Here is a 22,816-nt window from a genome sequence, read left to right as displayed (position 1 = left end):
CATATTGCGATGACAGCCACCATGGCCGGTTGCCATGGTGGTTCTCCATGACCCGACTCGACAAGACTTCCCCCCCCCCCACAGCGCACCTATGTCGCACATGAACCTTGAACTAAACCATCACTCACCGGTGATAACACGAAACGCCATGAGTCCCTCCATCCACAAGGCGGCCGACGACAAGATGAATAGAAGAAGAAGAACAATAGCAACGATTTAGAACAGTTACAACGGTTGCTTGGTAGTTGGCTCGCGACTCCGACCATGGCTACGAGGTAGTCTATCGGTCTTTGGCATGCTTCGGGTTCGTCGGCACTCGTTAGGGGGGAAACATCTCCGGTGGCACACCATTCGGTCGACGGGAGGTGTAGCGGCGCCGACTAAGGGTCATAAGGATGGTGGCTGGTGAAGAACGATTAGGTTTAGGGTTCAAGAATGGGTGATGGGTTTATATACCCGGTCCCCTTAGCTACTTTCCATAATACCATCTTTAGTCCCTCCATTCCCTTTCCTTTAAAAAAAAAATAAACCCCCATAGTTACCATTTAAACCCTGAACTTGAAAACCCCTTTCAAATTAAGTCCCATCTTTTACCAAACAATCCCCATCTTCTAAAATCTTTACAATTAGCCCCTTGAGACCATCCTTTCATACATAATTATTTATTTTAGGACTACCATTTATTCATTAATTAATTTATTTACATAATAAATAAACGGGTGTTACAAAATACACCATAAACTAGGGTTTAAGGCAAAGAGGCTCCATAATCAACTCAAGGATAGATACTTTATGCTTCTCAAAACCATAATATGCTTAGATCCGAAGTAGTGACTTCAGATCTGGCTTCTAACTCAAATGGATACTAATCATGGCTAAAAGCCCCAAAACTCACACATAGATCTATGTGCAAAGGAGTCCAAGAACTAGTTTATTCCTTCTAAATGTTCATAAATATCTTCCCAATCTCAGATCTATAGCCCCTTCTTGCACCTCCAAGATCCTTCTTCCTTATCCAAGCTTTAATGCACTATTCAAGGCAATAATTGGCTCAACAATGGATATTGCGACTAGGGTTTGGTGTTCTAGGTTAGAGAGGCAGCAGAGGAACCCTAGGGAAGAGAATGAGGTGCTTAAATAGGCTCAAAGTCCCAAATTTAGGGTTTTCCTCGTTCAGACCAGACTCGCCGAGTCTCGTTGGCCGACTCGCCGAGTCGGTTACTTACTCCTCAACCCGGATCCCGCTCGGACTCGCCGAGTTCCTCCTTGTACTCGCTGAGTCGTCCCTTAAAATTAGGGTTTCCTTTCCTTTCTGACTTCAGGTGTTACACATACTATCCAACCTACTCTGTCAGGCGTATCTAGGGTGCCCGACCTACCCATGTCAAGCATATTTGGGTGCTTGACCTACCATGTCAGGCATATCTGGGGTGCCCAACCTACCCTCCGGTTTATTTCAACCGGTTGCGGGGTCTATTTCACCCCCTAATACTACCACATAATAACATGTCATAACATATTGTCAGGCATATGTGGGTGCCCGACCTACCCTTCGTTTTATCTCAACCGGCTACGGGGTCTATTCCACCCCTCCTACCACTACCACATATAACATAGCATTTAAGAACATAAATCTCTACAGATAGTGGCATACCAGATAATTATCACAAAGACAAGCATCTCTACTATAAACATCTACTAGTGGACCGGCCTTGGTGCCTTCGACCCACTTCTACATGAAAGGTAACTCACCTCACACTGCTGAAGTCCCGTGGACAAAACTCTAGCGGTTGGATAATAGATTCCTGAACTGTCAACATCAAAACAACAGCCAATTAATAACTGGGTTCCAATACATAACCATAAGTCCATGTTTAGGGTATAAACACTAATTTACCCCCAACCTAGCTTGATTCAAGCCCAAGGCCCAAACTCACACTCCAAATACCCAAAAGTCAAACAATGAACCAAAACCCAACATATGGTCCAATTTTCCAAATTGGGTCCAAACCTCTACATGGTTGTCACACCCCCGAACCAGACGGCGGAAACGTCTGAGGGATGGCGTGACATAAATTGAAATATCATCACAATGAATATACATGAAACATAACACATGCATCACCAACCATTACATAGTACAACTGGCATTGTTTAAATTAAGTACAAGGTTTACATTACATAGTACAACTGGCATTGAGCTTGTAACCCCCACAACCTATCAATGGTATCAGAGCCTAATGTTGTTTTTCATGTATTTGCACAATGGTGAATCAGGAAAAAAAATTGTTTTCAGGTCTGTTGCAGCTCACGACGTGAGGTTGGTTACAGCCCAAGCCCATAATTTTTAGGGTTATGTCCATATTTAAGGAACTTATCTCATAACCTATGGTATCTTCTTCATCCTCCACTCATTTTAATCGAAACCCTAACCTCATCTTGAATTCTTGATCATTTCGTGGTGTATTGGAGACTTGAAGGTGAAAGAATCATCTTTGGAGCATAGAAGTAGCCTAAAAGCCTCAATACCATCCTCTAGAAACATCTTTGTACCTTTGTGAGTAGCGAAGTTTCAAGCTTTATGATTGTTGCTGGATCTAGAGTTTTATGTGTGATTATCAATGTTTAGGTTTGTTAGGATGATGAGATTCCATAAATTTGGCAACTTTGTGGGTCCTTAGAGTCCATTGGTGATCATATATGGTATATTAGAACTTTTGGGTGATGTTTGAGCTCATGCTTGAGGTTTTGACCTCCTTTTATTCATAAGTGACCTAATTTGAGATAAAGTCTTGCATGGGACATGCAAGACTGTAAATCATCGGTTTTTATGGCTTTTAGGGTATAAAGAAGCCTTCTAGAGGAAGTGGATTAATGAATTGATTGATTAAGGACTTAACTCATCAAGTTGCCCTTCAGATAGTTCTTACGACGTGAGATTATGCCTGCCACACCATGAGGATTGAAGGACCACAACTATTTTGTCTTTTAGTGGGTCATGATGTGACCAATATATTGCCACGCCATGAGGGGCAGTTGACTTGTTGAACGTTGAATTTTGTTGACCACTGACTTTTTGACCAATTTGACTTTGAGTCAAACTTGAAGGATTTGGGTTGTTGATTAAGATTCTACCATGTTTTGGTGTTAGAAGGTTAGAGGGAGCAAGCAATGCAAAAATGGGATCGCGTCCCAGTGTTTCTGGATTCTTCGGTTCAGGTGAGTTTTACTTAATGTACCTGTGGGTCGAAGACACAAATATTGACCCACTAGTTTTGGCTATTGATTAGTGGAATGCCCTAGAGGTTGTATGTAGTCACATTGGATAGCCTGAGGATTATTGATTTAGGCTTTCTTGCATGTTCCTTATTTGGATGTGGCTTTAGAGTGGGATCATCTGTCCAAATGTCTATCTTACCTCTGGTTACATATGGCTATACATTCTTGGAGACTTAGTTATGTATCCTTGTGTATAGCGTGTTGTTGTGCTGTAATGATATGCTAGATATGTGTGTGTGTGTGTGTGTGTATATATATAGAGAGAGAGAGAGAAAGAGATAGGTTCAGGTGTTTAAAGTAATTATTGTGTTATTGTATGCATAAATGTGGACCAATCATTTTAAAAACCTAAACAGGGGTAAAATTGTAATATTAGCTTTTAATTGTTTTTGGTATGTAATTATTCAAATCATAAACCCTTTAATTTAGGCAAAATCTTTTACATTTACCGCTTTAAAACCTAGACAGAAAACATCGACCTTTAACAATCAAGCAACTCTCGGCTGCTTTTCTCCCAGTTTTGGCATAGTGTGTGAAGGGAAGAGAGGTGGGTGGTTCAATCAACGAGATGAAGAGGCGGCAGTTGGTTCGAAGGACGCAGTTATCGATCGGTGCCCTACCCCTCTAATCAGTCAAAGACGTTGACAGTAAGGGAAACGAAGGAACATGGCATGTGGATGGAGCTTCTGTGATAGTTGGGAAATCGCGAGGATGTGCGGAGGGAAGAAGCATTGGGACAACACCGATCCAGGGGCGTTCGATTGTTGTGTTTGACAGGACGAAGAAAAGATGAGAAATAGAGGGGCAGACCCCCTTCTCCGGTGACTCTCTTATCGATCGGTGCCCTACACCACTGTGTATTCCATTACAATAAAATCGATTAGGTAGGGACAAGAAAAATTAGCGGCGGCAGTAGGCGGCTCTGCCACTTCTTCCCCTTTTTTCTGGTGAGGTAAGAACGAGAGACAAGGAGGTCGATGGGTACAAGTTTCTTTCTTTCTTCTTCTTCTTCTTCTTCTTCTTATTTTAACTGATTTACTGTAAACCAGTGAAGTTTAATCTTCAAATGGTTTATTTTTTTTTTTTAATTTGATTTGATTTCAATATAGAAAATGGATGTTTGGGTTGATTGTTTGACAGAAATCAAATAAATTTTGGATGTGTTTATGTTTATTGTCTAATTATTTCAAGGTGTAATATTTTTGGTGAATTGGGAATTTGTTATGATTGTTTAATTTTACAGGAAATTGAAAGTTGTTTTGATGCACACCAAGCGCTCACTAAAATGCTTCAACTGAATGATATTTCTCCGTTTATAGTATTCTATGAGAAAATAATGTTTTTTATGATAATCATGAACATATTCTGTTAGAATGCCCCGAATTAATATAATTATTGGTAAATGAATTTAAATTATATCGGAATGGAATCACAAATTCCAATTATGTTGTAATGAAATATGAAGATTTTCTCACTAATTTATTCATTGGATTTGTTTCCACAAAAGCAGATGCTTGAAGAACGGGCCATGGAATTTAAACGACGCCTCTTAGCAACATTTATTCTTTTAGAATGTATTAGTGTCTTTGTTAGATTTTAATGTTTTTTTTCCCGATTTGAAAGTTTTTAGTTTTATTCTTTAACAATAAATGTAATTCTTAGCAATTGTTACATGTATTCTATAAGAAATAATGTAATTTTTATTTTAATTCTTGAATTGTTGGTTCAAGAATTTGGTACTCTACAAGAAAATTTTAAAATCATGATCAAGAAATATGTTGAAGAATATTTTTATTATTTTATGGCTCTAGAATATTTTTATTTTTGAACATACTCAAACATATTCTGTCAGAATGCCCGAATTAAAAACATTATAATTCGTAAAATCGGATTTTTAAAATTAATAGAATCTATGATCCCTTAAAATATACAAATTTCCTTTATTAAATCTGTATTAATTGACTAAAATACCATTCTAGTTAAATTTGATGGTATTTATCAATTATGTTTAATTCAATAATATGTATTAATCACTTTCTTAAAATAAGTAAAATGATTGGCCCACATTAATGCATACAATAACATAATAATTACTTTGAATTTAATAATCTAAGCATGTATATATATATATATATATATATATATATATATATATATATATATATATATATATATATATATATATATCCTTGTGCGTTAGGATACAAGATTAATGGTATGTTGGTTAGCGTACCAGTAGGTTGGTGATCGTCTAGAGGGATACCTTAGGGTTGTATGTAGTCATGTAGGATAACATGAGGACTTTTGATCTCGACTTTCTTGCATATTCCTTGTTTGGTTGTGGCTCTAGAGTAGGATCATCTGTCTGAGTGTCTATCTCACCTTTGGTTACATATAACTATGCATTCCTTGGAAATTGTCGATAGTGCAGCAATGTGTTGTGAGGGGACTAATAGGCGGTCGTGAACAGTTCGACAGTTAGATTGATAGATGCATGTGCTTATGTGCCAACTTGATTTCTTGTTTGTTTATATGTCAACATATTGTAATGGGTGAGGTTGAGTCAATCCTGCTGTGTGCTATAGGCCAAGAGATCAGGTGCGGGTCGGTTGTAAGTCGTAGGCATGAAGGCTCGATAAGAACGGTTGGGTTGAGGCGGTAGACCAACATACATGGGGTAACTAAGTTCGATGAATATGGACCCAATATGCATGCTTATATATGTTCCGTTGTGTGCAATATTTTGGGGAAAATTCACTAAGCTATGTACTTCCAATTGTTTATTTTTCCAGGTTCTATCGACGATCCTGGGAAGGCGAAGACGTGACTATACACATTCATTAGTAGCATTGAGGTCGAGGATTCTACGTTTGTTATAATACTCTGATTTTCAACAAATGTAATTTGGAACAAATGTTTTTTTTTTCTTAAAATTGATTTGAAATTGTGAAGTTTTACCTTAATAAAAATGAAAATTTTTTGTTGTGAAAATGAAACGTTACAAGTTCTAGAACTAAAAACACATAATTTTTTTGATTTTAGACCATTCATGCAGGTCGGAAATTTTTTGGATAATATCCACAGTTTTTTTTACAAACCACAAAGACTAAATTTACAATTTTGTCTAAATTGTTTAAATTTTTTTTTTTTTTTTTTTTTCTTCATGTTTGTAGAAGAAATATGGAGCAAAAGTTTTCATTGTATATAAAGAAGACTTTTTTTTTATGTGCATGCTAAAATTTATTTATTTTTATTTAAATTAAATTAAATTTAACAAAATCATCATTTTATCACAAGAACCATTGTCCACCACTACTATTACCATTTTCAAAAGTCATGAAGTGCCAAAATCAATAAGAACAATGTTCAAATTCAAAAAAAAAAAAAAAAAAAAGAAACAACATAGTACAAAACAAATAGAAAAAAAAGCAAAAGAAAAAAAAAAAAAACCAATTTGAAAAATAAAAATAGGGCTAATGTCATAAAAACTCTCAAGTTTTAAGGGTTTTGTCGGTTTTGCCTAAAGTTGAATTTTATGTCCGTTTTTACCCTAACATTTTCCAAAAAATGTTCGGTTTTATTATTTTATCGGTGATAACAGGTTACCATCATATTAACTTCGCAAAAAACCCTTAAGTTTATAGTTTTTTTTTTTACGTTTTTACCCTTAAGTTTATAATTTTTTTACGCTTTTACCCTATGTATTTTTTTTTCATATTATACGTATTCATGCAGAAAAATCATATTTATATACTAAAAATTTTTAATTAAATATTGTATTTACATTTTTTAATGTTATTTCTTTATATATATATATATATATATGTGTGTGTGTGTGTGTGTATGTGTGTGTGTGTTGTGCGTGTGTGTGTATAGGTTTTTTTCTTGGATAAACCATTTAAGATGTAAAAAAAAAAAAACAAATTAATATGTTTTTAGAACTACAAATACATATTTTTATGTATTTAAAAATATACATATCAATAAAAAAAAAACTTGTTCAATCATAAACATGTTTATATAAGTATATACATATATTTTTAGAAGTGTAAATATGTATTTTGATATATGTGTTTTTTTTAAAGTATAAATATATATTTAGAAGTATAGATACATATTAATATATAAAAATGTAAAAATATGTATTTATACTTCTAAAAACTATATCTATAAAACACGTATTCATAATTCTAAAAATATTATTTATCTTTTTAAATAATATAACCATGCAAAAACACACACACACACACAAACATATATATATATATATATATATATATATATATATATAACATTAAAAAAATATAATATTTAATTAAATATTTTTTCGTACATAAATACGATTTTTCTGCATGAATACGTATATTATGAAAAAAAAAATACTTAGGGTAAAAGTGTAAAAAAAATTATAAACTTAAGGGTAAAAACGCAAAAGAATGGTAAACTTAAGGGTTTTTTTTTTTTTTTTTTTTTTTGCGAATTTAATATAATGGTAACCTAAAAAATCTTTTATCACCGGTAAAAGGTTAAAACCGAACATTTTTTCGAAAATGTAACATAAAGTTCAACTTTGGGCAAAACCAACAAAACCTTGAAAACTTGAAGGTTTTTATGATATTAACCCATAAAAATAAATAGGGATTTTTTTAGAAAAACAAGTTGAAAAATAAAACAAATAAAAGAACAAACTTTAACCAAAGGATGTGTATCCTAGTCTCAGGTTGGAAAGCTATTCATTTCAAATGCAATTTCCATATGTGGTGGAGGGTTTAAATTATGTATTAGACAAAATGTATAAAATTAGAAGTAAATTTAGTAGGTATGTTTGTCGTTCTAAAAAAGAAAGAAACTTTAAAAACTAAGGTTATGTTTGGCGTGCCACAACTAGCTTATTTTTTTGAGTTTTTTTTATGTTGTCGTGTTTGGTAAGTCAAAAAGTAGTTTATTAGCTAGCTTATAAGCTAGCTTTTTAAAAAGCTACTTAGACTAGCTTTTTAGGAGTTTTTAAAATTTTTTCCAAATACACCCCTTAATTAATTATAGAAACACATATTCTTACATGTCATTTTATGTAATTTTATATATTCCAGTTAGCTTTTCAGCTAGTTTTACCAAACGTTCCTTTTTATCAGCTAGCTTTTCAGCTATCAGCTAACTTTTTATTTAACAGCTAGCTTTTCAATTATCAGCTAGCTTTTCAGCTAACAACCAGCTTTTCAGCTAGTACACCAAACATAGCCTAAATATTAGAAATTTTTTCAACTAAAATATTTTTATATCTCTATAAAATAAATAAATATTTTTATGTCTTCTGTCTTAAATAAACAAATTTCTCATATATATTTTGTTCAAGAGAAGATATAAATAATTAAAATAATATTAAAAAAACAAACACAACCACCGTTACGTCTTTCTGTCAATTCTCAGGGATTAAAGTTAGTTCGGTTTAACAAGTTGGGGCTAGCCCACTTGGTTAACAAGGTGTCTAACTAGGAGTTTCTAACTAGGAGGTCTTGGGTTCAATCCCAAGCAAATACTAACATTGTCGTTCAAAAAAAAAAAAAAAGTTAGTTCGGTTTAAAACACATATATCGATTAGAAATACCATTCTAAAAATATAGTATTATTTTATGATTATTTCATAAAATTAATTTGAAAAACTAAAATTAAAAAGTCCAGATTCTACCTTATTTTGTTTTTGAAATGATGTATAGATACCCTCTTTCGAATTTCATAGACTGGTAGGTGTGGGCAATTCCCACACCGACGTTATTGGAAAAAAAGACAAAAAAAACAACGTTATAAAATGTTATGGTGGTAACAGGGAGCAACACACAGGCTAATAACGCCTAATAACGGGGAAGGGGGCGGTATTCATGTGTTATAACACGCAATAGCGCCCTTTGGGGCGTTGTCCATACCCACTGCTCTTATTGATAACAACCAGGAGAGGGAGAGGGAGATGTGCAATCTTTCAGGCTCGATCCGAACCACACGGCTCGTACTCACCCGAACCTCCGCTTAGGTCAAGGGCCTAGGCTCTCATTCTACAGTTCGTTGAAAATTTCACATGATCACTTTATCTCTCTCTCTGAATTCCTCATCTTCTCGACCTCCCCCGTTTTTCTCACCGATTCAAACCCTAGTTGCGAAGTTAAAGCTCTACGAAGCTCCGATTTTCAGCTCCACCGACGTCTTTGCTTCAATGTTCTAAATAAGGGGCTGTTTGTTTAAATCTTAATTGAAAAATTAAGAAGTCTTAAAAATTCAGATACACGATGTTTTATAGCATTTTATTTTGGGAAAATGACTCTTGAGGGTAATTAACTTTTGCGTTTGTACTCATTTGGTCCCTTTTCTTTTTTTTGTATTCAATATACCATCGAACTTGTTGTTGGTGTTTACCATAGCCCTTTTGATCGGCTTTTGACCTGTGATAGCTGGTCAAAGGGTTATGATGAACACAAACAACAAGTTCGATGGTATATTGAGTACAAAAAAAAGGAAAGGGACCAAATGAGAACAAACACAACAGTTGGTTACCCTCCTGATTCATTTTCCCTTTACTCATTTATAACAAATCCCACATCATCTCCTACTGATATTAATGACTTTATGATATTCATTCTTGCTTCTCTTCAAAACATAACCTACGAAATGACATTATTCATGCATGTACAACTTTGTAATGCACTTGAATATTTATTAGGGGAATCTTGATTAAGTAGGTGCATTTCATGACTACATTTACATTTTGTAACACTAAAAAATTTAAGCCAAATTTAAACTTTCAAAAACACGTCGAATTCGTCAAAACATTACAACATTGTTTTCAAAATACATTTATATCATGTTTTCCCAAAAACATAACACAATAGGAGGAGCTCTACGATCATGCTTTCGCCTTGCTGCGATCCCCTGAGGTACCTGAAACAATAAACTGAAACTGTAAGCCCGAGAGCTTAGTGAGTTACCCCCAAAATACCGATACACATACAGTCCACATAACCCTGTCACACGTTAACATATCGTAACAAACTGAGCAAAACAGCACATAACGAGTCCACAACTTTACAGACTGGAATACCCCTGGGCCAACAGTGTGAGTATGAAATGCCTACCGGGCCCTCAGCTCACATCTGGATTGCTACCGATCCCTCAGTACGGGTCTGGAATGCCTACCGAGCCCTCAGCTCGTATTCAGAATGCCCCTATTCCTCAGTATGAGTCTGGAATGCTTACCGGGCCCTCAGCTCATATCTGGAATACTCTAGGGTTTGTTGGCTAACGCACGGAGCAGTACAGCCTCAACCCATCCCACATAACATATCACATGTAATAGATAATGCACATACCGGAAATCAATCAGTATCATAGGTAGTCCTACAGTCCTACCCTCAAGCGTATCAAACTAGCATGCATAACTAACTCCGAATCAACATAATACAACTTCTAGAATATCATCTCCAATGGGCCGGCCTTGGTGCCTTAGACCCCCTTAGTATAGTGAGGATAACTCACCTCGCAACTGTCATCGGAAATAAGAAAGCTCAACTCCCGGGTCCAACACAAACCCACCACTTAAAAGTACCACACAACCTTTTTCATAAATCTCCCAATCCCAAAAAACCCCCAGAATTCAATTGGTCAACCCTTGGTCCATGTCAAAGTCCACAGTCAGAGTCAACAGTCTATGTTGACTCGACTCGTTGAGTGCTGGTCACCGACTCGCCGAGTTCTTCTTGAATTCGAGAAGTCGTGAAATCCTTGATTTGCTCGTTGAGGACCCTTTTAACTCGTCGAGTTCATATGCGGCCAACATTTGGAAGAAGCCCTAGCCAATTCGCCGAGTTTTCTAACAACTCGACGAGTTCAAGGCAATCTTTAACAAACTCCCCGAGTTGTTCATCCAACTCGCCGAGTTCATGGCCATCTTCAACGGACTCGTCGAGTCCCTCATTCAACTCGCCGAGTCCATGCAGTTCTTAATCCATGCAGATGCTTTTGAAGCCATGGAAAGGCCCCAGATTATAGATCCAAGCTCCTAAGGCATGTTTATCATGTAAAGTTGCAATTTTTACGTACATGCGAAGCTCTAAAGGCCCGAAATGATTAATCTAAGCTCTTTAATGGAGTTTTATACCTTAGGAGAGCTTCATTCTTGTACAACCTGGGAACTTTATGGATCTAGAGGTCAAGGGAAGTCCATATCTGATGTTACAACTTAAGATCTTAGCTTAAACATGGAGAGCCCTTCATAACACTCATCCAAGGGAGGTTCAAAGTGAAAAGAGCTTAAGGAACAACCTAATACCTTCCAGAGAGTGATGTCTGATGCAATCCCTTAGCTTCCTACAACTTCCTGGCCTTGCTTTTCCTTGCTTCTTCAAGTACTTCCTTCCAAGGTTACTCCTTCAAGCTTGGACAGACCAAAGAACACACACACACACACACGCTTTACGCGGGACAAGAAGCAGTAAGGGGAGGCTGGTAGAAGCCAATGATCCTTTAAATGGGGTGTAAAACCCCCAGAACTTAGGGTTTCATCTGCCAGCTCCTACTCGTGGAGTCCCTTGGTGGACTCGCCGAGTAGGTCACCAAACACGCGTTCCATTCCCACTGCTACTCGGCGAGTAGGGCAACCAACTCTCCGAGTAGGACATAAGACCAATTATTCTTTAATTAAATTCATACCTGGAATTGGTACGTTACACATTTGCAATTAAATGATTTATCGTATCATGGATTTTAGACAAGTCTACAAACGAGTGGAATCACACGTGCTGTGATTTTTTAGTTTACTTAACTTTAAGATCGAACTCATGGGATAAGATACAACATCAATATGTACAATATCATGCTGCTTTTGTAGACATATCACCATAATATTGTACATATTGATGTTGTATCTTATCCCATGAGTTCGATCTTAAAGCTAAGTAAACTCAAAAATCATAGCACTTGTGATTCCACTCGTTTGTAGACTTGTCTAGAATCCATGATACGATAAATCATTTGATTGAAAATGTAAATGTAGTCATGAAATTCGTCTGCTTAGTCAATATTCCCCTAATAAATATTCAAGTGCATTACAAAGTTGTACATGTATGAATAATGTCCTTTCGTAGGTTATGTTTTGAAGAGAAGCAAGAATGAATCTCAAAAACTCATTAATATCAGTAGGAGATGATGTGGGATTTGTTGTAAATGAGTAAAGGGAAAATGAATCAGGAGGGTAACCAACTGTTGCGTTTGTTCTCATTTGGTCTCTTTCCTTTTTTTTGTACTCAATATACCATCGAACTTGTTGTTTGTGTTCACCATAACCCTTTGACCGGCTATCACAGGTCAAAAGTCGGTCAAAAGGGCTATGATAAACACCAACAACAAGTTAAATGGTATATTAAATACAAAAAAAAAAGAAAAAAGACCAAATAAGTACAAATGCAAAAATTAATTACCTCAAGAGTCATTTTCCCTTTTATTTTGACACTTAAATTAAAAAACACCTCTTTAATTTATCTGACATGTGATTGCATTGAAAAAATAAAAATAAGAGCACGCGTGTTTCCTGTTTTGCCCACAACGATGCAACCTCTTTTTCCCCTCCCAACCATCAACGACGCCTCTCCTCCCACTCTACACTGCTACAACTCCGATCCCCTCTCCTGCCGCCGCCGTCGGATTCGCCTGTGGCGCCTTCGTCTCCTGCTCCAGCTGCATCGCCTCCGACATCATCTCCGGGTTTTCCCTTGATATTCAGCCCCACTTTCCCTCTTCTCTTTCAATACACACGTCGTTCCCTCACCCACTCCATCTTCGGAACCAGCCGGCCGGATCTTTCGCCAGTGCCGTCATCGCCGAAGCCTTCCAGGTCCCTCATCGTCAACTCAACTTTTGGTAAGGTTATTTTTCCCCTAAAACTCGATTATTCTGTTTCAATCCCAATCCCAAACAGCATTCAAGCACGATGGTGAAAGTAAGCATTTTGTGTCGCTCTCTCCATCAATTTTTTTGGCTTGATTTTGTCGATCCTACCCCTTGTGTTGTTGCCCCTGTTCATCAAAGTGATTGCTACTTGTTAGGTTATGTTTCAATTTTGATCTGATGTGGTCTATATGTGTTCATTCGAACATACAGCGAATGGTTTTACTTGATTGAACATACTTGTTTGATTGGAGTCGAACGCAATTGAGTCAATTGTGCTCATCCGAGTCAAACATAAAAAGTCAAAATTGAATTCTTATTTGTTGATTCAGTGAATTTCAATTCTAGTTTTGTTCATGTTGATAGCGAATGGCTCGAGTTTCGTCTGGGTGTGTCCTTTTGAAAGCTTCAGCTCTTTATATACCCACTAATGCTCAGTTAGCTACACTATGCCAGTGTTTTTTTTATCTAAGATGACTTTGGTAACAAGGCGTATGTGACTGTGTGTTTTAGTTAAGAGCAATGATACCTAACCTTATAAAGTTGATATGAGCTCACTAAGGCTTACAAGAAAGACCCCTAACCGCAGTTCATTTCTTTATCAGATAGTTGCATGTCTGCACCTGTGTCTTCCCTAATCAAATGTTACCAATTCATTCAATTACTTTGAGTGCAGATTTTAAATATATTTTTGAACCTGACACATCATACATTGGTTTCTATTTGGTATTAAGTAATTCAGTGAAGCAGGTTCTTCTGAATTTTGAATAGTCAAGGTTTAGGAATTTGAGCCTGTCATGAGTTATTTCTCACAGAACCAATTAGGTCACCAAAAATATTTAGTTGCTGAAGAGGAACGTCTCTTTCAAGCTATCTGTTGGCTTTAGTATAGGATTATGCATGTGAATGTTACTATTGTATGCATGTGCTATTATCCAAACCCCATTGGCAATCATAATTTTGCTTAGTCTGCTGTTGCCTTGGCAAACATTCTTGTATCAACAAATCATATTAATAGATTTCTTTCCTTAATTGTGCTGTTTTTGTGTAGTTTTATTGATACAGAACTAAATAGTGCTTAGTAACCAGACAAATATGAAGATTTTTTTTAATGATGACATTTGTTAAAGTTATAACGTATGACCATTGAGACATGACAAATAAAAGTGTATGCGGACAACAAGGGCACCTAATAAAGAGCAGAGGAGCATATAGTCGGAAACATTCAAGGGGGTTTCATTGCCTTTTGTCTATGTAGACTTACTTAAAACTCTTTCTTTGTTTGGACTCATGGATTTGAATAAACAACTTACTAGTTAGTTACATCTAATTTGTTTTATAACATTATTCAACCTAGGCTCGGTTCTAAAAGAGAACGATCTGAAGTTGTTGGAACTTTTGGAGCAGCTTATTTGTTTATCACTACAAGTTTTCTAAACAAACCGTGAAATTGGGAGTAGAAAATACAAAGCGTATCCATCTCCAATGATTCTCTTTACAAGATTGACAGCGGTAAAAAGAACCACCGCCACCGCCACCGCCACGTTCTCCATCGGCACTGCTTTCAGAACCCTCAAAACCGCCATGACAGATGAGATGAGTAATGGCAGGGCAAGAGACCACGGAACAAACGACGATTATTTTGCGACAATTCATCACATTTCCAACATTGTGCGCCGTGATATCTACTTAGAAAGAACCCTAAACAAAATGTGCATTTCTAGAATCGTTAATTCAGAGCTTGTTTATCGTGTACTCCGTAGCTGTTCCAATTCAGGTATTGAATCTTTCCGTTTCTTCAATTGGGTTCGAACCCAACACCCCCAATACGAACCTACCACCGTTGAATTTGAAGAACTCCTCAAAATCTTAGCCAAAACCCGCCATTGGGAGACCATGTGGAAGGTCGCACACCAGATGAAAACCCAAAAACTCCCAATTTCATCATCTGTTGTTTCTTTTATGATCGAGCATTATGGCAAAAACGGGCTTATCGATCAAGCTGTTGAGCTTTTTAACAAATGCAAGAACTTTAATTGCACCCAAACCACTGAAATACACAATTCCTTACTCTTTGCCCTTTGTGAAGTCAAGAATTTTCAAGGAGCATATGCTTTGATTAGAAGAATGGTTCGTAAAGGAATGACCCCAGATAAAAAAACTTACTCTGTTTTAGTCAACGGGTGGTGCTCTGCTGGAAAGATGAAAGAAGCCCAAAGTTTTTTAGAAGAAATGAGTCAAAAGGGGTTCAATCCACCTGTTCGTGGTCGTGATCTTTTGATTGAAGGCTTATTGAATGCTGGTTATCTTGAATCAGCAAAAGGGTTAGTGCGTAAAATGACAAAAGAGGGCTTCATATGTGATGTCACCACATTTAATACATTATCAGAAGCTATATGTGAATGGGGTGAGATTGATTTCTGTATTGCTCTCTACCATGATGTTTGTAGATTAGGGTTATGTCCTGATATCGATACTTACAAGATCATGATCACTGCAACTTCAAAGATTGGGAAGATTGATGAGGCGTTTAGTGTTCTTTATAGATCAATTGAAGATGGGAATAAACCGTTCCCGAGTTTATATGCTCCAATTTTGAAAGGGCTTTTTAGGAATGGAAGGTTTGATGATGCGTTTAGTTTTTTTAGTGATATGAAGGTGAAAGGGCATCCACCAAATCGACCTGTTTATAGTATGATTTTGAAGATGTGTGTGCGTGGTGGGAGATATGTTGAAGCTGGTAATTATTTGATGGAGATGATTGAGTTTAAATTGTCACCAATGTCACGACATTTTGATATGGTGACTGATGGGTTAAAGAATTGTGGGAAACATGATATGGCTAAGAAGATAGAGCAGTTGGAAATATCACTTCGGGGTATGTGATTGTGAGGTGTTACATTGGTTTTGTGATCATTCATACAATTGTTTTGTTTAGTTTTATATTATACACCCCAATGATTAATTGATTATCATTACCTTAGTGAAGTATGAGTTTCTATTTTCAAGCTTAAACATTGTGATGTAATTTGCGATATCATCTTTATCTTTATCTTTACTATTATATAATACATATTCAATATTTCTTGAAATTTAAGAGGTATCACTATCTTAACATAATGTACAATAATATTAAGCTTATACATGGTATACGTACGTGATATTTAAATCTTAAGATACCTTATTTATTGATTTACCCTAATCTCCTCTACACATAAACAACCGCCATCAAACCAAATCCCCCTTTTGTTGTAAACACCGCCATCTCCTCCTATCTACCAGAAACCCTAACCATAACCCTAATTTTCCATCAACATCGCACACCATTCAACGTCTCTACCATCGCCGCCTGACTCTAGCGACATCACACACCAGCAGTGTACCACCATTTGTCTCCACCAAACCTCGGCCTCGCAAGCCCATCACAATCCATCTCTATCTCTATCTCTATCTCTATCTGTCTATAATCCCTTAATCCAAAGATGCAATCGTTTCCTCAAATTTCTCCAAATTTGGACAAGAAACAATGGGGGTTTTCACTACCCAATTCAAAATCAGAAAATCGTCCCTTTACTTGACTTTATTACAGTTATCCAAGAACTCCACTACTGATCCTTCCCTCCTTCAATCGCTGACTGATTCATCTCACGTTCTTTTATCATCAATAGCGAACAAATGACTAGGAAATGTAAGCTCTTTTTCGTAATTCATTGTTGTAACACCGTAAATTTCCAAAACAATTTTTCGCATTTATAAAAACATAATTCATTTGTAAATCATAAAAACATCATTGTTTGAAACCCAATTTATAACATATAACAAACCCAAGATCTCATAACATAAAAATCTCGTGTGTGTACTGATCAAGCCGGCGCCTTCCCGCGATTCTCACTAGTACCTGAAACACATAACACAAAACATTGTAAGCACAAAGCTTAGTGAGTTCCCCAAAATACCACATATAACACATATTAGCCACTCGAGGCTATAACTTTGTGGGTCCGTGCACCCAAACTCTGTGAACCCTCAGGTTCTAACTCTGCAAGCATGCACATCATAAATCACATAGAAGAATGCAGTGCAACAACAATATATATAAAACACTGTATCACATAACTCTATTTACCTACTCAAGGTAAAGTATAGTGAGAAGACTCACCTCGCGTATCTCGGTAAATATCTGTCTCGGAATAAATGTGATCTAGCCTCCGCCTAATCACACAAAGTAATACACTCATAAATACAACTGAACTCAACCTTAAAGGTCAACAAGGTCAACGGTCAACTTTGACCGGACTCGGCGAGTGCACTAGGGTGACTCGGCGAGTCTATACGTGTCCACTGACTCCCTTGGATCCTCTCTTGACACGCCGAGTACTTCTCTGACTCGACAAGTTTCACCTGGCATAAATCGCGGGGCTACCACGACTCAACTCTTCGAGTCTCAAGAACAACTCGGCGAGTTCCAGCTTGACTCAGTCTTGACACACCGAGTACTTCTCTGACTCGATAAGTTTCACCTGGCATAAATCGCGGGGCCACCACGACTCAACTCGGCGAGTTCCGGCTTGACTCAGTCCCCCCCCCCCCCCCCCCCCCCCCCCGACTCTCCCTGACTCACTGAGTCGACTCTTCAACTCGACAAGACCACTCGCTGAGTGGTTACGGGCAAACTTCATGCTACTCGCCGAGTCCATGCCATGCATAAACTCAAACTCACTTCTGAGGTCAGATCTGTTCCATACAATCATAGATCTGGCCTCCCTAAGCATAATAATCACGTAAAGTCCGAACCTTGGTGCTCAAACAACAACTATTTGCTCCTAAATTGTGTTTTAGCCCCATATCTCATAACTCTAGGTCAAAACTCCCATGAATCCTCATAAAGCTTAAGGAATAAAGCTTCTCTGGACCTCTATGGATCCCATCTCAAGCCTTATCACAAATAGGGACGAAATGGACATCAAATCTAACCAACACAGGGGTCAAGAAACCCTAAACCCCCATGTTCATCATAACAACAGAAAAGGGAGCCAAAATATACCTCCAAAATGATGCTCTGAGCTCCAAAATCGAAGGATGTCCACCTCCCTTGCCTCCTCTTAGCTAGAATCTCCTTTGCCTTGCCAAACAAAGCTTCAAAAGTCAACAATGGCCTCTTCTCTCTTCCAAAACGCTCGAAAGCTCTTTAGGGTTTCTCTCTGGGGTTGGTGGCCGCTAATGACGGCCATAAGCCCCTTTAAATAGGTCTCAAACCCTGGAAATTAGGGTTTCATTAAACAGCGTGGACTCGCCGAGTTCAGACGCGATCCCGCACACAAAACCACGATCCTACTTGGCGAGTTTAGACTCCAACTCGCCGAGTCTCCTCACAATAACCCAAAAATAAAAGAATAAAATAATACCTGGGAATCCGGGGTGTTACAATTGTCGTCTTGTTATTTGCCATTTGGCATTCGCTACTTGCTAATGTGGGTGTGTGGATGAATTTGTCTAATTATAGTGTTGTACAGGCCTTTGATGTTCATAGTGAGAATGAGCGTCTTGCTGTCAAATTGTTGCAGGTATTATAAAATTTACAGTTATTCTAAAGCTAATTGTTTTGCCTTAAAAGTAAATGGTTATGAGTGTAAATGATTTTGATTGTTTTTTTTGAAGCTGTTGTTTTATCTTTTTTTACAATTGTATTATACAAAAATGTACTGTTTTTTTTTCCAATGTATGAATTGTTTGAATTGGAGAATGCAAAACAGGACCGTATGAGTGACTTGAAGGATGATTCATGTTTGATACATGCATAAACACCACCCAAGTTTATGTAAGTTAATGTTTTATCCTCTTTATGTGTGTATATATGTGTGTGGGTGTGTGTGTAAACATACACACGTGTAAAAAAAATTCTTAATCAAGCTTCAAGTGGGATTGATTTTGGGAATTCATGGAAAAGGTAATATAAAACAAATTCATCTTGATTCTTGAACAGGTAAAAGCTTTACATATATAAAGGATTTATTGAAAGTATGATGCTATTTCATGCTTTGTAATTACAATTCTTGAAATAGCATCATACTTTCAATAAATACTTTATTGTAGCATCCTACTTTCATTTTAGAAAAAGAAAACTCAATGGCGTTGAATTTTTATTTTTAGATTGTATTTGTTTCACCTGAATGTTTTTGATATTACTCTCCTTACAAAATTGTTGATGATTTTTAAACTTTACTGCATTAGTCTGCCTGTATTGTTTTGTTTTGTTTATTGGGTTAAATGCAAGATATACAACTTACTTTCATTTATTTGGTTAAATGTAGGGATCACCAAAAGTTGATAAATGGGATTGTGTTAGCTGAATCCCCTGCCTTTTAAAAGCACCTGGTGGTTTCTGGATCTGCAATGATTCACATTGGTAGTAATCCAAATTTATCATCACAATTGGTTAGTTTGTTACTTTAACTATCATTTTTTGTATCATCCTTTTCATCTGTTATTTTTTTTTTCATGAATACCAAACTAACAAACAATTTTCAATTTCTATTGTCGTATTCTTAATTTATTTGCATGTTTTTTATTTGATGATGATGGTTTTCCTATTTATTTTAATTCGAATACTTAAAACATTTTTTCAGGTGCCCGATTGGTAAAATTGACCATTAATTTGATTGATATGGGGCATTACATTTTCATTTTTTACCTACCAGGATACCAAAGCTTATAAAGTTTTCAAGCTTAAATGCCCTAATTAGATAAAATTTGGATCTTTCTTGGTTTGTGCATTACTATTCTTTGCAGGTCAACTTTTGCATCAAAAGGGCGTTGTAGTGATACTTCCACAACACAAGATCACCACCAAATGGTTAATACCTCATAGAAATTTTTAGTGCCACATTAATATGACATTTAGCTACCCTTCCATATTCGTGATTATTATAATTAAATGTCGATGTAATTAATGTCCATATGTGGTTTTAGAATAAAACATATGAGAAATTGTTATCGTTAGTGACTATGTAAAGAAGGCATATTATTTTATCAAGTAGGATGTAATTCCTTGACCATATCAATATTTGCATGTCATATTATTAAGTTTTAAATGATTGCCTGCAAGATATCCATAATTTAAATTGATATTAGGAATTTAAATATAATTTTTAAAAATCTAATATGTAAGAAAGAAATACTAAATTTTCAGTTAAATTTTAAACAGAAAAGGTAGTATAGGTCCAACATAGTTTAGTCAAGGACAATTGTTAGATGTGATGACAGTAGCTTACTTAAAGTGCAAGCTGTCTAAAAACCCCCTAAAACATAACAAACATTGTAATAAAGAGTAGCTAAAAGGAATATGTCTGTCAAGGTGCAACAACCAGTTTTTATTGCTTATAGTGGTTCGATTTTGAAAGCAGATTGGATTTGGTCAACGAAGTCAAATCCGGTTTAGACTAAAACCGGGAAATACTCGATCCTATACAAACATGTTTGAACAGGATCAAAACCGGTTTTGAAAAAAAAAAAAACGCTTTGTCATAGTTTGGGAAAACTATATTCATAATAATTATATGTTATCTTCCAAAAGAAATTAGGGTTTCTATTTTAAATTTACTTGTTTACGTTTAATGAAGTTAATTAAAATGACAACTTATAACCAAAGAATGATTAGAGTTTTTGTTAATTACAAAACCTTGTCATTTTACATATAAAAATTTGATTAGAGTTTAACATTTTCAATAATTTGAATGATTAGAGTTTTTGTTAATTACAAAAACATGTCATTTTACATATAAAAATTTGATCTAAACGATAGTGATATGTTATGATTTTGGATTAGTGGATAAGATGAGTGGGTATTATATGATTCTAAGACCCTTGAAAGAGAATAGGTATGGAACCAGCCGAAATCAGACCTAATCGAAAAGAACTAAAAACCCATTAAAGAGTAAATGGGGGAACCGAATACAACTAACCAATTCCGGTTCGGTTTGGTTCTACTAAGAAGTGTGTTATCTAAGAATGTGTTTCGTACCGGTACCGAATCGAACCAGATCAAAACTGAAAAACGAAAATGATAAATTGGGGTAACCAAGAACCTGATCGAAAACCACTAATCGGTTCCAACCGGTTCAAGTTCGATTTTAGCTTAAAAAGTTCATCCCTAACTTGTACTTCTATGTCATCATTGCATTACCCAAGTACAATCATATTGTGTAAAAACTATTCACCAAACACCTACCTAAACTTTAAATGCTGAAACGAATATTCGTCGAAATAAAAATAAGAGTCGTTCGAAAATTATTTGCGTAAAACAAAATAAAATCTATCTATCCCTCGAAATTAATGGATTTGAATCAGATTATATTATTTCGTGAACAATATTATCCACAAAAAATGAGAATGACGATGAGATTAATGATTATTTGATCGACTAATTCCATGAAGAAGAGACTTTACTATAGTTTTGATGAAGCCATTGACGATATAAATAACTTCTATCACGTGTAATTCTTGAACACATTCAGTGTTAGTGGTTTACCCCTCATTACCTACGTCTAAAAGTTTGATGTCGATAATATTGTTATGACATCTTGACCCATGAAATGGATTGTGTAACGGCACCCGGTTGATATGTAAAACTTTTCAGTTAATAATCATTGATGTCGAAATAGTTGTTGGTCAACATGCTGGAAAGAGGGTATTTTTGCCAAGGATTCATCTATGCCTATCTGAAGATGACATGTTCCCCTTCAAGCTAAAGAGAATAATGTCAAATTCGATTATCTTTTAAGATGAAAATCAATAAAGCTCAGGACAAACAATTGCAAATGTAGGTATATATCTTCGAGAATCGATTTCTCGCATGACCAACTTTATGTGGCATTGTCCATAGAGATATCATGCGTCAATACAAAGTATTAGTGAAGTGGGACGAACAAGTCAAAGGTAGTGAAGTTTATACATTAAAGGTTGTGTATAAAGAAGTAGTTGACGATTAATAATGTACAATTAGTCATGTGCTGTACACATTTGTAAGCAATCATAACTCTTTATTTTTTATTCAAACTGATTTTGTATTTTCTAGAATGACTCTTATTAATAATTATTTAGATGTACTAAACTATTTCCACAAAATAACTAATCGTCTCTAGAAACTAATTTTTGAAAGATGTTATTCACGCCCGTCGCTTGACGCGGGTAAACGGCTAGTTGTCATATGTATCATAAAAGCCTTGTCCCTACAAAGATTGACGTCGATTTGTGTGGAGGAAACGGAATTTTCTACAGTAAATGGTAAAACAGGTATTTTGCATTTGACTAGTAAAAGTCTCTGACTAAATAATAAATAAACCTTATCCAAACCCTAACATGTAGGTTTATAACCTGTATTCAAGAATTTCAAATATAATAAGGGCCCAATAGGGAATATTAGGTTCATTAAGTCGGAGGTTGGTAGGTGGATTCACTTTTGTTTTGGGAGGATAAGTTGTTTCATAAACACTCGAAGCCTAAAGTAGTATGAAATTTCACATGATGAGAAAAAATGTGATGCATGTGTGTGAGGCACATGGAGTAAGGAGGCGAGGCGTTGTTCATCATGCATAACGATGCGTGGGGCTCG

At 36.1% G+C, this 22,816-nt stretch overlaps 1 protein-coding gene across 8 annotated transcripts; it reads left to right on the top strand.

Moving 5' to 3' along the window:
* Positions 1 to 12,848: 12,848 nt before the first annotated feature.
* LOC144997863 (Pentatricopeptide repeat (PPR) superfamily protein) lies at positions 12,849 to 20,261 on the top strand. 8 transcript variants are annotated; one of them, XR_013659971.1, is made up of 3 exons: positions 12,849 to 13,179; positions 18,960 to 19,024; positions 19,518 to 20,261. XR_013659971.1 is itself a non-coding variant. In XM_078957728.1 (2 exons), exon 2 carries the CDS (start codon positions 14,692 to 14,694, stop codon positions 16,090 to 16,092), a length of 1,401 nt encoding a protein of 466 aa, XP_078813854.1. In that variant the 5' UTR covers positions 12,849 to 13,179; positions 14,564 to 14,691; the 3' UTR covers positions 16,093 to 16,277. The 8 variants fall into 8 exon arrangements, 2 of the variants coding, with proteins under 2 accessions (XP_078813854.1, XP_078813855.1); XR_013659968.1 differs by adding an exon at positions 18,720 to 18,770 and having other exon boundaries at positions 18,960 to 20,261; XR_013659970.1 differs by lacking the exon at positions 12,849 to 13,179 and adding an exon at positions 17,794 to 18,770.
* Positions 20,262 to 22,816: the final 2,555 nt, after the last annotated feature.

This window comes from Lactuca saligna, chromosome 5 (assembly GCF_052625555.1).
Source record: "Lactuca saligna cultivar CGN05327 chromosome 5, ASM5262555v1, whole genome shotgun sequence".
In the NCBI taxonomy this organism is placed as follows: Eukaryota; Viridiplantae; Streptophyta; class Magnoliopsida; order Asterales; family Asteraceae; genus Lactuca; species Lactuca saligna.
This window is presented reverse-complemented; position numbering and strand designations above follow the sequence as displayed.